General features: G+C 44.7%; 1 protein-coding gene across 1 annotated transcript in view; it reads left to right on the top strand.

Moving 5' to 3' along the window:
* The window catches only part of CCT6A (chaperonin containing TCP1 subunit 6A), a 71,173-nt gene extending 57,286 nt beyond the window's left edge, over window positions 1-13,887 (top strand). The window contains exons 12-14 of the mRNA XM_082245481.1: window positions 5,304-5,406; window positions 12,544-12,616; window positions 13,564-13,887. Of these exons, the coding sequence (XP_082101607.1) occupies window positions 5,304-5,406; window positions 12,544-12,616; window positions 13,564-13,636 (249 nt within the window). The 3' untranslated portion in view covers window positions 13,637-13,887. The remainder of the gene's footprint in view (window positions 1-5,303; window positions 5,407-12,543; window positions 12,617-13,563) is intronic.
* Window positions 13,888-14,145: the final 258 nt, after the last annotated feature.

Below are 14,145 nucleotides of genomic sequence, written 5' to 3'. Positions count from 1 at the left end.
GAACAAGGCTACTGCGGTGCCTTCTGAGGATACCCCGGTTTTCCGGGACCCTATGGACAGGAGAATGGAGTCTCTTGCCCGTCATGCCTATATGGTTGCTGGTTCTATGCTGAAGCCTATTTTTGCTTCCATTATGGCGGCGCAGGCTGTTGCGGATTGGGCTAAGATGCTCAGGCGCACCTTGGTGGCTGATGCAGCTTCGCCTGCCACGTTGGCTATGGTGGACCAGATCCATCAGGGTGTCATGTACCTGTGCGATGCGGACTTGAATTTAGCTCCCTTGGCTGCGCGCCTGTCCAGCGTGGCGATACTGAACCGTCGTCTGATTTGGCTGAAGAATTGGTCGGTCGACCAATCTTCTCGCAAGACGCTGGCGGATTTTCCCTACGCGGGATCTCGCCTTTTTGGCGAGGCTTTGGATACTCTGATAAAAGGGGTTACGGGGGGCAAGAGTACTCTCCTGCCCCAGTCTCACAAGCAGAAGTCTTTCCGTGGTAAACGGAATTCCTCGTCTAGGCCCTCTCAGGGGTCCTTTCGTGCCTTTCGGGTCACAATTCAAGGGCAAGCCCTTCAAAGGCCAAGGCTCCCAGAAGAAGCCGTGGGCAGGGCAGCAGAAGTCCGGCCAGTCTGGGTCAACTTCCCATACCACTTCCGCCTGAAGGGGCGCCCTCACCCGTTTCTGGGGTGGGGGGACATCTGCGCGGTTTCCTACAACCTTGGCTGACCCGCATTCGGGACAGTTGGGTTCAGGAAATCGTTCGATCTGGTTACAAGATCGAATTTCTCTCTCGGCCGGCGGGCAGATTTTTTTTTTCCCCTCGAATCTTCAGCTGTCTCCGGAGCGCTTGCAGGATCTGCACCTGGCGGTGCAGGACCTGCGGGCCCAGGGGGTGGTGGTTCCGGTGCCTCATCGGGACAGATTTCGGGGGTTTTACTCCAATCTGTTCACTGTGCCCAGAAAGGAGGGCAAGGTGCGTCCGATTCTGGACTTGAAAGCTCTGAACCGCTTTGTGCGGGTTCGCAAGTTCCGCATGGAATCCCTGCGCTCAGTGGTGGCTGCCCTGAGTCCGGGGGAATTCATGGCCTCCATCGATCTGAAGGATGCGTACCTACACATCCCCATTTTCGAGGGTCACCAGAGGTACCTTCGATTCGCCATTGCGGAGGATCATTACCAATTCGTGGCGTTGCCTTTCGGTCTCGCTTCGGCTCCGCGGGTTTTTACCAAGGTGCTGGCGCCGGTTCTGGCCCTGTTGCGAGCACAGGGCATTGCTGTCTTGGGGTATCGGGACGATATCCTGATACGGTCACACGCCAGTCAGAGCCTGGTGACCGACCTGTCCACCACGATGCGGACTCTGCAGGAGTTCGGTTGGACTATAAACATTCCGAAAGTCGACTCTGCGTCCTTCGGTTCGTCTTCCCTACTTGGGAATGATTCTGGACTCTGTCCAAGCGAAGGTTTTCCTGCCGGAAGACAAGCCTCGGACTCTTCAGGACGAGGTCAGGTCCCTCAGGGACAACCGGCACTCGTCTCTCCGGACATGCATGAGATGTCTAGGGTTGATGGTCTCGGCCTTCGAGGTGATCCCCTTTGCCCAGTTTCACACGCGGGGTCTCCAAGCAGAGATTCTTGCCGAGTGGGACGGGAAGACGCAATCCCTGGATCTGCGGATTTCGTTGAGCCATTGCACCAGAAGGGATCTTCTGTGGTGGCTCCAGTCCCCGGCGGTGTCGGGGGGGCAAGTCTTTTCGTCCGTTATTGTGGACAGTGATCACCACGGATGCCAGCCTGTCGGGCTGGGGTGGTGTTCTGGGCGTTTTGTCCACCCAGGGAACTTGGTCGGAGGAGTCCTCCCTTCCGATCAACATTCTGGAATTGAGGGCGATAAAGCTTTGCCTTCTGCGCTGGACGGACTGGATTCGGGGCCGTCCAGTTCGGGTTCAGACGGACAATGCCACCGCGGTGGCCTACGTCAACATCAAGGGGGCACCAGGAGTGCCCGAGCGGCTCGGGAAGTAGCCGATATTCTGTCTTGGGCCGAGACGCACGTCCCGGCGATAACGGCAGTCCACATTCCGGGGGTGGAGAACTGGCAGGCGGACTATCTGAGTCGCCAGACCCTGGACCAGGGAGAATGGTCCCTTCACCCGGATGTCTTCCAGATGTTGTGCGACAAGTGGGGTTCCCCAGATGTGGACCTGTTCGCGTCTCGTCTGAACAACAAGGTGGAAAGGTTCGTGGCAAGGACGCGCGATCCTCGGGCAGACGCCTCAGACGCGTTAGTGGCGCCCTGGCATCAGTATCGTCTGATGTATGCCTTTCCACCGATTCAGCTGCTGTCCAGGCTCCTTCGCAGGTTGGCCTCGGAACCGCACACAGTGATTCTGATGGCACCGGACTGGCCTCGCCGGTCTTGGTACGCAGACCTCGTAAATCTGGCAGTCGACGCTCCGTGGCGTCTGCCGCTTCAAGAAGACCTTCTGTCTCAAGGACCGATATTCCATCCTGCTTTAGTCGCTGGCTTTAACGGCCTGGCTGTTGAAAGCCAGGTCCTGAAGGATAGGGGTCTCTCCCCTGAGGTCATTCCCACTTTGATTAAGGCTAGGAAAGCCTCTTCGGGAAAAATTTACTACCGTAATTGGAAAGCGTATTTTGCCTGGTGTGAGTCCAGGGGGTATTCCCCTCGCTCATACTCGGTGTCAAGAGTGTTGGCTTTCCTCCAAACTGGAGTGGACCAGCGTTTGGCGTTGGCCACGATTAAGGGTCAGATTTCTGCGCTGGCCGTTCTCTTTCAACGCCCTGTGGCATCTAATTCATTGGTTAGCACCTTTGTTCAGGGGGTGCGACATTTGGCCCCTCCTAGGAGGGAACCTTTGCCTCTGTGGGACTTGAACTTGGTTCTGTCCGTGTTACAACAGGCTCCTTTTGAAAAGATCAGGGAGATCTCGTTGTCTCTGCTGTCCAAGGTTGCCTTTTTGGTGGCGATCACTTTGGCTCGCAGGGTGTCGGAGCTGGCGGCTTTGTCCTGCAGCTCTCCCTACCTGGTGATTCACAAGGATAAGGTGGTCCTGCGACCTAACCCATCCTTTCTTCCGAAAAGGATCTCGGATTTTCACCTTAATGAAGACATTGTCTTGCCTTCGCTCTGCGCGAAGCCTAAGCATCCGAAGGAGGTTACCTTACATTCCTTGGATGTTGTCCGGGCGATCAGGGTTTACCTGTAGTCCACTAAATCCTTTCGCAAGTTGGATTCCCTCTTTGTCCTTCCTGAGGGACCTCGGAAGGGCATGGCGGCGTCGGCTGCGACCATCGCCAAATGGATCAAACCGATCATTGAGCAAGCCTATGCCTTGAAGGGGAAGGTTCCTCCTTTCCCTGTGAAGGTGCACTCTACCAGATCTTTGAGTACGTCTTGGGCTTACCGTCATCAGGCTTCTGTGGCCCAGGTGTGTAAGGCGGCGACTTGGTCGTCCGTTCACACCTTCTCAAAATTCTATAAGGTGGATGTTCAGGCATCGGCTGATGCCTCCTTTGGCCGTAAAGTTCTCAGTGCGGCAGTTTCTTAGGGACCCTTGTTTTTTGTGGGCCCTTGGTTATTGGGGTGTTTTACCCCTGGGTTACTTGTTTTCCTGGGTTGTTGCTCCTGTTGAGCACGTTTTTCATGTTGCCCAGTTGGTTCTCTTACTGTGGTAAGGTTCCTTTCTCTGATGTGGGTACTGCGTTGCCTGTTTCTACGGTTGCGTCTCCCACCCCTCATGTCTACACTGCTTTGGGACGTCCCATTGGTTAGGACTTGGAGGGGGCGGCGACTGTCGGAGGACGTAAGAGAAAACGGAATTTTTGTAAAATCTTACCATAAAATTCCTTTCTGAGTCCTCCGACAGTCGCCGCCCCCCGCCCCTCTTTTGGGGGTTTTTATGTACTCTTACTGCTATGCTACCAAAACGGAGTTGGGAATGCTGGTGCAGGGAGGTATTGACTGAGGGGACAGCCCCTAGGGGTGTGTCTATGCTAAAAGCTTTTGTATTAACAATTCTTGTTGCCTAGCTACTCCTACGGAGCAAAGGTCAATACCCATTGGTGAGGACTTGGAGGGGGCGGCGACTGTCTGAGGACTCAGAGAAAGGAATTTTACGGTAAGATTTTACAAAAATTCAGTTTTTTTAATTTTATTTTTTTCAGAATTGTGCTTTTTTTTTTTTTATAGCGCAAAAAACAAAAATCGCACAGGTGATCAAATACCACCAAAAGCAAGCTCTATTTGTGGGGAGAAAAAGGACATCAATTTTATTTGGGTACAGAGTCGCACGATCGCACAATTGTCCGTTAAAGTAACGCAGTGCTGAATCGCAAAATAGGGCCTGGTCAGGAAGGGGGCAAATCCTTCCGGTCCTAAAGTGGTTAAAAGACCACTGCACAAATACAGTGTGACATAAAATATTGCAACGGCCGTTTTAGTCTCTGGGGTCTCTGCTATAAAAATGTTTGGTGGTTCTAAGTATTTTTCTAGTAAAAAAATACTGATTTTAACTTGTAAGCAACAAATCTCAGTAGTCAAACACTCATTTGTGAAAGTTGGTATGTAGTGCTGCTCGTGCCCAAATCAGCTAGGTTCCTGGAAGATGCAACTCTGCAAAAGTTAAAGCCATTTGATGGAAAATGTATTATTACTAATTTGGAATCTTTATTGAATGAGAAGTAACTATCATGTTTCAGCCACAATAGCTCCATTTCACTTTTTTAGCACATTAAAGTGAATCTTCACTGCATCTGAGCACCAAAAACACATTTATTTTTAATAGTCAAAGCAAATTCCCCCATCCATCCATGTCTTTATGCTTTTGTTTTGTTGAAAAATCACTTTAAAAAAAAAAACACTCCCTAGCATTTCTGGCCATGGCCATCATAAACGAGGGCAAATAATTTACTTCCTGGAATCCATCTGGCCCTGGCTCAAGCATGTAGGAGAGTGTGTGCTTAGCTGGGAAAAACCCTTCTCTCCTCTCCTCCTGGGATTTATGACATCATTTGCCTAGGCAAAAAAAACAGGAAGGAACTGAAGAAATGTAAAAAAAAAAAGTTTAAAACAAACATATACTTTACTATTCATTTACTAATGCTAGTAGCATGAGTGAAGTTCCTTTAAAGATTGTATCAGCAAAAGTAAATGTGGCTATCTTAAGTACTATGACAATCTAACCTTTACATATTTATAAAAGCTGTAATTTTTGGATTTTTTTTATGCGGTTTAATCTCTTTTGTTACTAATGACAAGCTTTTTATGACCTTTTCTGTAAAGGTTCTTGCTCAGAATTCAGGATTTGACCAGCAGGAGACATTAGTAAAACTTCAGACAGAATATGCTGAAACAGGCCAACTCGTTGGTGTAGACTTGAACACAGGTAATGTTTGTTTTTAACGTCCGTTCATATCATCATTGTACTGATGCACCATTAACCAGTTGCTGTACCTGTATGTCATCGCACGCGGCAGTAGGGGGCGCGTGCCCGTCGTCCCTATGTGCCTGTCGTCCCTATGTGCCCCGCCCCCATTAACCCTTTCACTCCCTGTCAGTGTTGCTATATACAGATAATTTAGTGAGCACTGTACTAGTGTCACTTGTGACGCCAATTAGTGTCAGCAGCAGTTAGGGGCAGTCCCAGATAGGTTTATTGTACCTGCCATATATCTCCTAATAAAGATTTAACCCCCTGATTACCCCCAGTTAACCCCTTCACTGCCCTGTCGGTGTCACTATTATAGTGTACAGATCTTTTTTTCTCATCACTGTATTAGTGTCACAGGTAACTTTAGCATCAATCCAGGACAGCGTCCGATTGCCCGACCCATTTTAGTAATTTTAACCCTTTGCCATTCTCACACACACACACTAAACCCCTCCATTAATAGTATAGTGTCTGAACATATCAATATCTTTGATCTGATCAGAACTATACTAGTGTCCCCAATAGTATAGTGTTCCCAAAACGCAGCGTTAGCCGGATCCGTCCTGACACCTGCCAGCACCTGCGTTTAGCCCCTCCACTCAGCCCCCAAGAAGTGCAGTATCAGCAGATTACTTTCACTTCCAATACACAGCACACTAAACCACAGCACTAGCAGTTAACTTTTCTGGTAGTGGTTCAAACAGTCCTTGACAACCAGGTGCTTTTTACTCGTGAGTAACACTAGGTACCTATAAATGTATTGACCAAAAATGTCCTAACGGATACACTAGTGAAAAGGCCTACACGATGCTGAGCATGACAGATGTGAGCGATGGGGAAGCCTCACTGTCAGAATCGGGCTCTGTATTTGAACTTGTAGAAAGTGGCAGCATCCTGACAAATGGCTCTGACGACAGAGTAGTGGTCCCTGCTAAGGTCAGGCGTACCCGACCCCATTCTTCTGTTGCTGAGGTGCAACAATCACATGGTTCTCGTATGCAGCAGAGTGTCAGTACTAGTGCCGCTTAACCTTCTGGTGAACTGGCAAGCACCAGCGGCCTAGTACATCCTGGTCGCAGTCAAACCAGCACTTCAGTAACACTTGATAACGTGGTGAGTCCCATAAGTGCAGTCTAAGCTGGTGCGGTGGCTAGCACAAGTAGTGTCCTGCAGCCACCAAGAGTTTGAAGACAGGCCTGTAGAGCCCAAGGTGTCCTTCCTGATGCGCTTACAAATCCTTATTGGGAGCCCACCACTTCTGTAGTGCGCGCTTGGCCCCATTCACTGGCCAACCCGGAATTCTAGTGGAAACAGCCGATTTTATGCCCCTTGGTTTTTAGGAGCTGTTTTTTTTACAGAAGATCTGTACAGATCTATTGTGGACCAAAGCAAATTATACGTCGATCAATTCATCATATGCCATTTCATCATATGTAATTTCAGTGACATTGAACTCGGTCATCCTCAGGGTGACCCTGTATATGACCGGCTTCATAAAATTCGGCCTTTCATAAAGTTTGCAGCCTTGCATACGCCCCAACAAGCGATCTGCGTTGAGGAGTCCCTGATTCAATTTTCTGGCCGCCTTGCTTTCAAACAGTTTCTCCCCAGCAAGCGTGCCAGATATGGGGTGAAGATGTATAAGCTATGTGACAGAGCAACAGACTATACATGTAGTTTCCTGGATTTACAAGGGAAAAGATAGCAATATGGAGCCCCACGACTGACCAGACTACATAGGGAGCATCGGCAAGATTGTTGTGGACTTGGTATCACCCTTATTCGAAAAGGAGTACCATTTATACGTGGACAATTATTACACAAGCGTGCCACTTTTTAGTCAACTTTTTGATTCTGGAATTGGTGCATGCGGCACCGTGCGACCTAATCGCCAGGGCTTCCCCCAACAGCTTGTAGATTCCCAACTTAGACTGGGGGAGAGAACCTGCTTGAAGTGTAATAAATTGCTTGCAGTGAAGTGGAGGGACACACGGAATGTTTTCGTTCTGTCCTCTATTCACGCAGACACGACTGTCCAAATTACAATGGCGACTGGTGTTGAGAAGCCCCTCTGTGTCCACAAATACAACCTTAACATGGGAGGGGTGGACTTCAATGACCAGATGATGGCGTCGTAACCTAATTGCCCATAAGGCCAGACGCTGGTACAAGAAAGTTTCTGTATACTTATTCAGATTTGCCCTGCTGAACACTTATGTGCTATACAAAGTGTCAGGAAGAAGTGGATCCCTGCTAAAATTGTAGGGAGAGATCATCACAGCTCTTCTGTATCCAGAAGGTGCTGTGGCCCAAATTCACAATCCAGATGCAGTGAGCCGGTTGCATGAGAGGCATTTTTCGGATGTCCTCCTCCCTGCTACCTCTACCCAAAGAGCACCCCAAAGATGTCGTATATGTAGAAAATGCAGATATAGGCGTGATACCTGCTTTTTTTTTTTTTTTGTCCCTCCTGTCCTGGCCTCTGCATTGGGGACTGTTTTTCGTTGCTACCACACACTAGTGGAGTATTCGTATAGAGTACAGCACGGCATAGTCAGTGGCACACTTTCACACAGGGTCTTGAAAGATGTTAGCTGGCTATCACATTTTGAAGACCCTAGCCTGGAATGTTTAAAGTTTTTTTTACAATTACAATAAAAAGAAATGCTAAAAGAAAAGGCCAAAAATAGTTGTCATTTTATTTCGTTTTCTGTTCTTACTGTTTTACTGTACTTTAGACTACTAGTCTACTGTACTTTAATATACTGTAATGTTTAATAGTTACTGTTTTTCATTAACCAGAGTTTGCTTTGCAGATACCACCATTCTACGGTTTTACTGTATTGTATAATATTTAATTATGTTTTTTTGTTACTGTGTTTTTATTGTTAACCATTGTTTGCTTTGCAGGTACGCCCAATCAGCTGCAGCACTGACTTGTTTATCCTGACAGCAAGAGCGTTTGCTCTCCCATATACGTATATATGGTGTATGTATATGTATATGTGTATATATATATATATATATATATATATATATATATATATATATATATATATATACACCATATCAATAATTGTAGCATTACAGGAGGTGATTTCACCACCGCAGTTGAAAAGAAAAAAAAAGGGGGGGTCATATATGGCAAAGCATAGGGGATGGGGTAGAAAAAGAGGGTGGATCTCTATGCTCGCCATATATTTTTTTAAAGACTTTTCTTGGTAGAGATTTCTTCATCCACATCGATCAATGCGAATGGGGCAATCTGCTATATTTTTATTTATTTTTTTTTTATTCAGCCCATGGGTTGAACGAAAAAAAAAAACATTGCATGTATGCCCATCATTAGAAGTGGGTGGATGCTGGGAGGTCTAATGGTGGGCATACTACACACTTTCTGGCAGAGATTTCTTCATCCACATCGATGTGAATGGAGGAATCTGTTAGGTTCTTTTTTTTTTTTTTCTTCAGCCCACAGGCTGCATGATAAAAAGAGAACCTTACAATATATGCCCAACAAGAACCAGCAGTGTACTGGTACGTCGCTGGACTTTGAGTGGTCATACCAGGAAGATGCCTGCAGATTTAGGCATAAACTTGTTGTGGATTAGCTCAGAAGAAGGTAAATTAAAGGTACCGCATCCCAATAATGACATAAAGGGATTTGGAAAAAAAATATGGGGCGAGATTTTAAAGGTACCGTCTGTGACCAGTAATAGCCCATATACAAAGATCTACCATCCTATTTTTTCTATAAAATCATACATTTTATTACAAAGTCAAATATAAAAAAAACACAACAACGTACATTAAAGATTAAGGACATAGGACAGTCCGGATAAACAATATAAGTCAGCAAGGCTATAACATTGATTATTGTAGCAGACCGTACGGAGGTCCCAGATGACCAGGCGTCGCCCTGGTATATCTAGGAAAACTTCCTCGGAATGATTACCCGCTACCCGACATGTTTCACGTGATATTCCGCTTCCTTAGGGGTATACATTTCTGTTACAGTCTGGCAGTGCATGGAATACCTAGATGAATCTATGAGTAAGGGTTCCATCATGGACGTTAATAAATGATAAAAAAAATATACAACCAGCACTGCAATATGCGTGAAGGTAATAGTAAGAAAATACATATATGCAACTATCAATGAACAGAGATGAAAGGAAAAAGCATCAGCCGCAAAAGGGTAGTACCTATGTGTCCAGTGTCCAGCATCCACCGTCTGCAAATTGCTGCTGGGAGAGCCTGTGATATATAGGCAGACAACTCCGATGTCAGTAGACAGGGACGGCGCCCCGCACTGATGTATCGGAGTCCGGGACTCGAACAGCGCATGCGCGGGTAAACTCGTACGTGCTGCCGCATTGTACGCAGGCCGCCACTCCCAGAGCCGGTTGTCAAGGCAACCGGTAACCACCAGCATGGCAGAAACTAGCCCATAGATGGAAGCAATGCCGCGGTATGGGAGATAGAGCCCGCAGATAGGCACAGAGAGTTGTCAGAAGAATCGATCATTTCTCTCCTACGACCCCCGCATACCCACCAAAAGGTGACAAAATATGCAAATATCGGCAGCCGACAAAGCACAGCTAGTCACACAGTGGGACATATAAAAAAAAACATATCACCCAAAGAAAAAACATCCACTGGAGTTATAAAAACATCAGCATATCAAGATTGTAGACAGTATTACAATTCACATCATGTTTTGGTATGAGATTACAAAAAAACAATTTATACACAAACTGCAGCCGAACTTCATACATCTTGAAATAAAGATAAGCATAAACAGAGAAAGAGAACGCCTGCACCAGGTGATATATCAGAAGGAGTTAGCTTATAAATGTTTATCAAATCTGTGTGCTATACATTTAACGAAATCCAAACCATATATGTGGAGCACATCATGTATGTAATTGCACATGAATGCGGTGGAGAAAAGGGGGGGGGGGGGGGCAATGTGGCCAATCTTGGTGTGGTCAGATGCTTTTAAGTGCAGAGTAGAGATCTAGAGTCAATAACAACTTATTGTGATCATAGGGGATTTTTACATTCCCTGTGATAACACTAAAAATTATTTAAAAAAAAAAAATGAAAAGGAAAGTGTCAAAATAAAATAAAAAGCTAAATAAATATTAAAATATGAAATTCAAGCACCTCTTTCCCCCCGTGTTTGCGCGGAAAGGCGAAAGCAAGGATATATATATATATACTTATTATTTTTTTTGTCAAACCTCTGTAATCAGAAAAAATTAAATATTCAATGGGCTCAACATGCCTCTCAGGAAATTCCTTGGGGTGTCTACTTTCCAAAAAGGGGTAATTGGGGGGGGGGGGGGGGGGTTGCTGCCCTGCTATTATAGTATTTTATAGCACTTCAAGAAATGAAATGGGCTGTCAGAAAGTAAAAGCTGCGTAAATTTCAGTATGTACACCATAGTTTGTGGGCGCTATAACTTTTTTGTGCAAACCACAAATATCTATACGCTGCTTAAGATTTTTTTATTTTTTTTTTATCCGATTTAGCTTAACCACTTAAGCCCCGGAAGATTTTACCCCCTTCCTGACCAGGGCCTATTTTGCGATTCGGCACTGCGTGACTTTAACGGACAATTGCGCGGTTGTGCGACACTGTACCTAAACGAATTTGGTGTCCTTTTTTTCACCACAAACAGAGCTTTCTTTTGGTGGTATTTGATCACCTGTGCTTTTTTTTTTTTTTTTTTTTTTTTTTTTTTTTTTTTTTGATCATGCGCTATAAACAAAGAGCGTCAATTTTGCAAAAATAGCAATATTTTTCACATTTTTTTTTTTTATATGAAATTCCCCAAAAAAAATTTAAAAATCTAAATTTTTTAACATTTTAGGCCAATTTGTTCTACCTATGTTTGGTAAAAAAAAAAATCGCAAAAAGCGTATGTTGATTGGTTTGCGCAAAAGTTATTGCGTTTACTAAGGGAAAGATTTGTAATTTTTTTTTTTTTTACGAGTAATGGCGGCGATCTGCGATTTATTTTTTTCGGGACTGCGACATTGCGGCGGACAGATCGGACCCTTGACTGACATTTACGTTACTGCAGTAATCAGTGCTATACATATGCACTGTTACTGTAAAAAAAATGGCAGTGAAGGAGTTAACTTTATTGGAGAGGGAGGGGTTAAGTGTGTCCCTAGGGGCGTGTTTCTAACTGTGATTGGCTGTGGCTACTAGTGTAAGAACAGAGATCAACGGTCCTACATAGAACCGTGTGATCTCCATTCTTACACAGGGAAGAATGACAGGCGGCTTTGTTTACATTAGCCGCCTGCCTTTCTTCCGGTGTAACGGACGATCGCGAGTGCCCGGCGGACACGCTAGGTCCCTAGAGCCTCACAGGCTAGCGACGTAGTACTACGTCGCTTTGCCTGTGAGGGGCTGACCGCCACAGTAAATAGTCGTGCGGCGGTCGGCAAGCGGTTAATACATTTTGGCCTAAATGTATGACAAAAATTGAGTTTATTGGATATTTTTTATAAGAAAACGTAGAAAAAAAATTTTTTTTTTCTCAAACTATTTGGTCTTTTTTCATTTTATATCGCAAAAAATAAAAACTGCAGAGGTGATCAAATTCCACCAAAAGAAAGCTCTATTTGTGGGGAAAAAAAGGACATAAATTATGTTTGGGTATAGCATTGCATGACTGCAACTACCAGTTAAATTCACGCAGTGCCAAATTGCAAAAAATGGCCTGGTCATTAAGGGGATAAAACCTTCCGGTCCTTAAGTGGCTAACCGTGTATTACCAAGGGTGCTGTGATGCATTTACTGGCATCACCGGAGCATAATGGTATTATCTCTAAAATAAATCTTTGTTTTACAAATAAACATTGCAGGTTTTCATCATTTACTCTCTGGGTGTAAATGTGCTTCCTATTATGCTTTCTGTCAGGCTATGTGCTAATGTGCTCTGAATTTTAAAGTGTAGCGATGGCTAAAACAACTTTCCTCTTTTTTCTTTTTTGGTAAGACTTCAATTAAATATTAGAAGTTCTAACCAATTTCCCTCTGCACAAAAGTTTAATTTTTTTCCTCTTTTTAAGGTGAACCAATGGTTTCTTCAGAGGCAGGAATTTGGGACAATTACAATGTTAAGAAACAGCTTCTTCATTCCTGGTAATTCTGATGTTCCTAAATTCTTTATTTTTTTTGTAGCCAATTTAAAGAAGTGAATGTGTTCTTGCTTTTTACATAATGCTGTAATGTAGAGCAAACAAATGCATAACCTTTGGTAAGACCTGGTTCACACCTATGTGGTTTGCTTTTGATCCGTTTCTGCGGTGCGTTTTGCTCACACATTTTCACTTGTTTTTTGATGCGTGTTGCATTTTTATTCCTTTTTTTATTTTTATTTTTTTTTTTATTTGGGCAGATAAAAAAAATGCAAAACGTGTCAAAAACGCACTACGTTTGTCTGCAGCATCTCCATTGAAGCCTGTTGAACCCAAAATGCACCATTTTGCATCTACAAAGTCCGACATTTTCCAAAAATACAGTGGCTAAAAAAATAGATGTGAACGTGTTCCATAGCAAACCATTTTAAATGGACTGTAGTGCGCTTCTGCAAAAAGCACCAGAAAATGCATAGGTGTTAGTTAACCAGGCTTTACAGCTCATTGTTTGTTTGTTTTTTTTTATTTTTGTGTTTTTGTTTTTTTTTTTTTTGCAATATCGGGTTTTTGACCCAAAATAATGTTTTGAAATGGCTGTAAGCCCCTGTTCACACTGGGGCACCTGACAGGTCGCCTCCCATACAGAAGCTATGGACCCGTTCTAATAGGAGCGACACAAGTTGCTCCGACTTAGAAAAAGGGTCCGGAGCTTCTTTGGGGCGACCCGGAGCGACCTGCGTAGACTTCAATGTTATGAAGTCCGTGCCGGCCGCTCCGAGGTCGTGGTGCGAGCAACGCGCCGCAACCTGTGAGGTCGCCTGGGGAAGTCGGATCACCCCAGTGTGAACGGGGCCTAAACCTTAGTAAATATGGACAAAGAGTCTATAGAACACTCAAATGACCATAAAAGCCTGTCTTTACTAATCTAGGATAATTCTTGTTCTTTTTCAGCACTGTAATCGCAAGCAATATCCTTTTGGTGGATGAGATTATGAGAGCAGGAATGTCCTCTCTGAAAGGCTAGATTTAGCATCTTTTTCCAACTTTGACAATGGGATATTAAGCTTATTTCAGGCATCCTGCAGAAGTTCGGGTTGATTTGCAGAGCCATTGGTTTCCATAATTTCATGTCACGTAAAACTGTAAAACAATAGCACCTATTGAAACTAATTTGATTTAACCTTCAAATTGTATTTATTTCATTTTTTTTTATGGCACTGAAGTGTACAAGTTGACCCTTCCAGTCTTTGTACTCAATAAAAAAAAAAAAAATGCAGTCTCCTATGTTATGTTTTCGTTTGTGACCATATGTTGGCTGTAAGACTATTTTCCAATCTGTGTAACAAACTATAGATTTAACGTTTTCTAGGCTGTATAGTAATTTACCACAGTGGCTTACCTAGAAGATGAAATCCACCCTGAGTACAGCCAGATATTACCAGTATACATGTGTCCACACAAATGCTGGGTACACACGGGCCGAAAACTGTCAGTTCAGCAGGAACCAGATTTTCAGCCCGTGTGTACAGCTCC

The sequence above is a fragment of the Pelophylax lessonae genome (assembly GCF_965119305.1).
Source record: "Pelophylax lessonae genome assembly, chromosome: 2".
NCBI lineage: Eukaryota > Metazoa > Chordata > Amphibia > Anura > Ranidae > Pelophylax > Pelophylax lessonae.
Note: the sequence above shows the minus strand (reverse complement) of the source record. Positions and strands in the feature narration are given on the sequence as shown.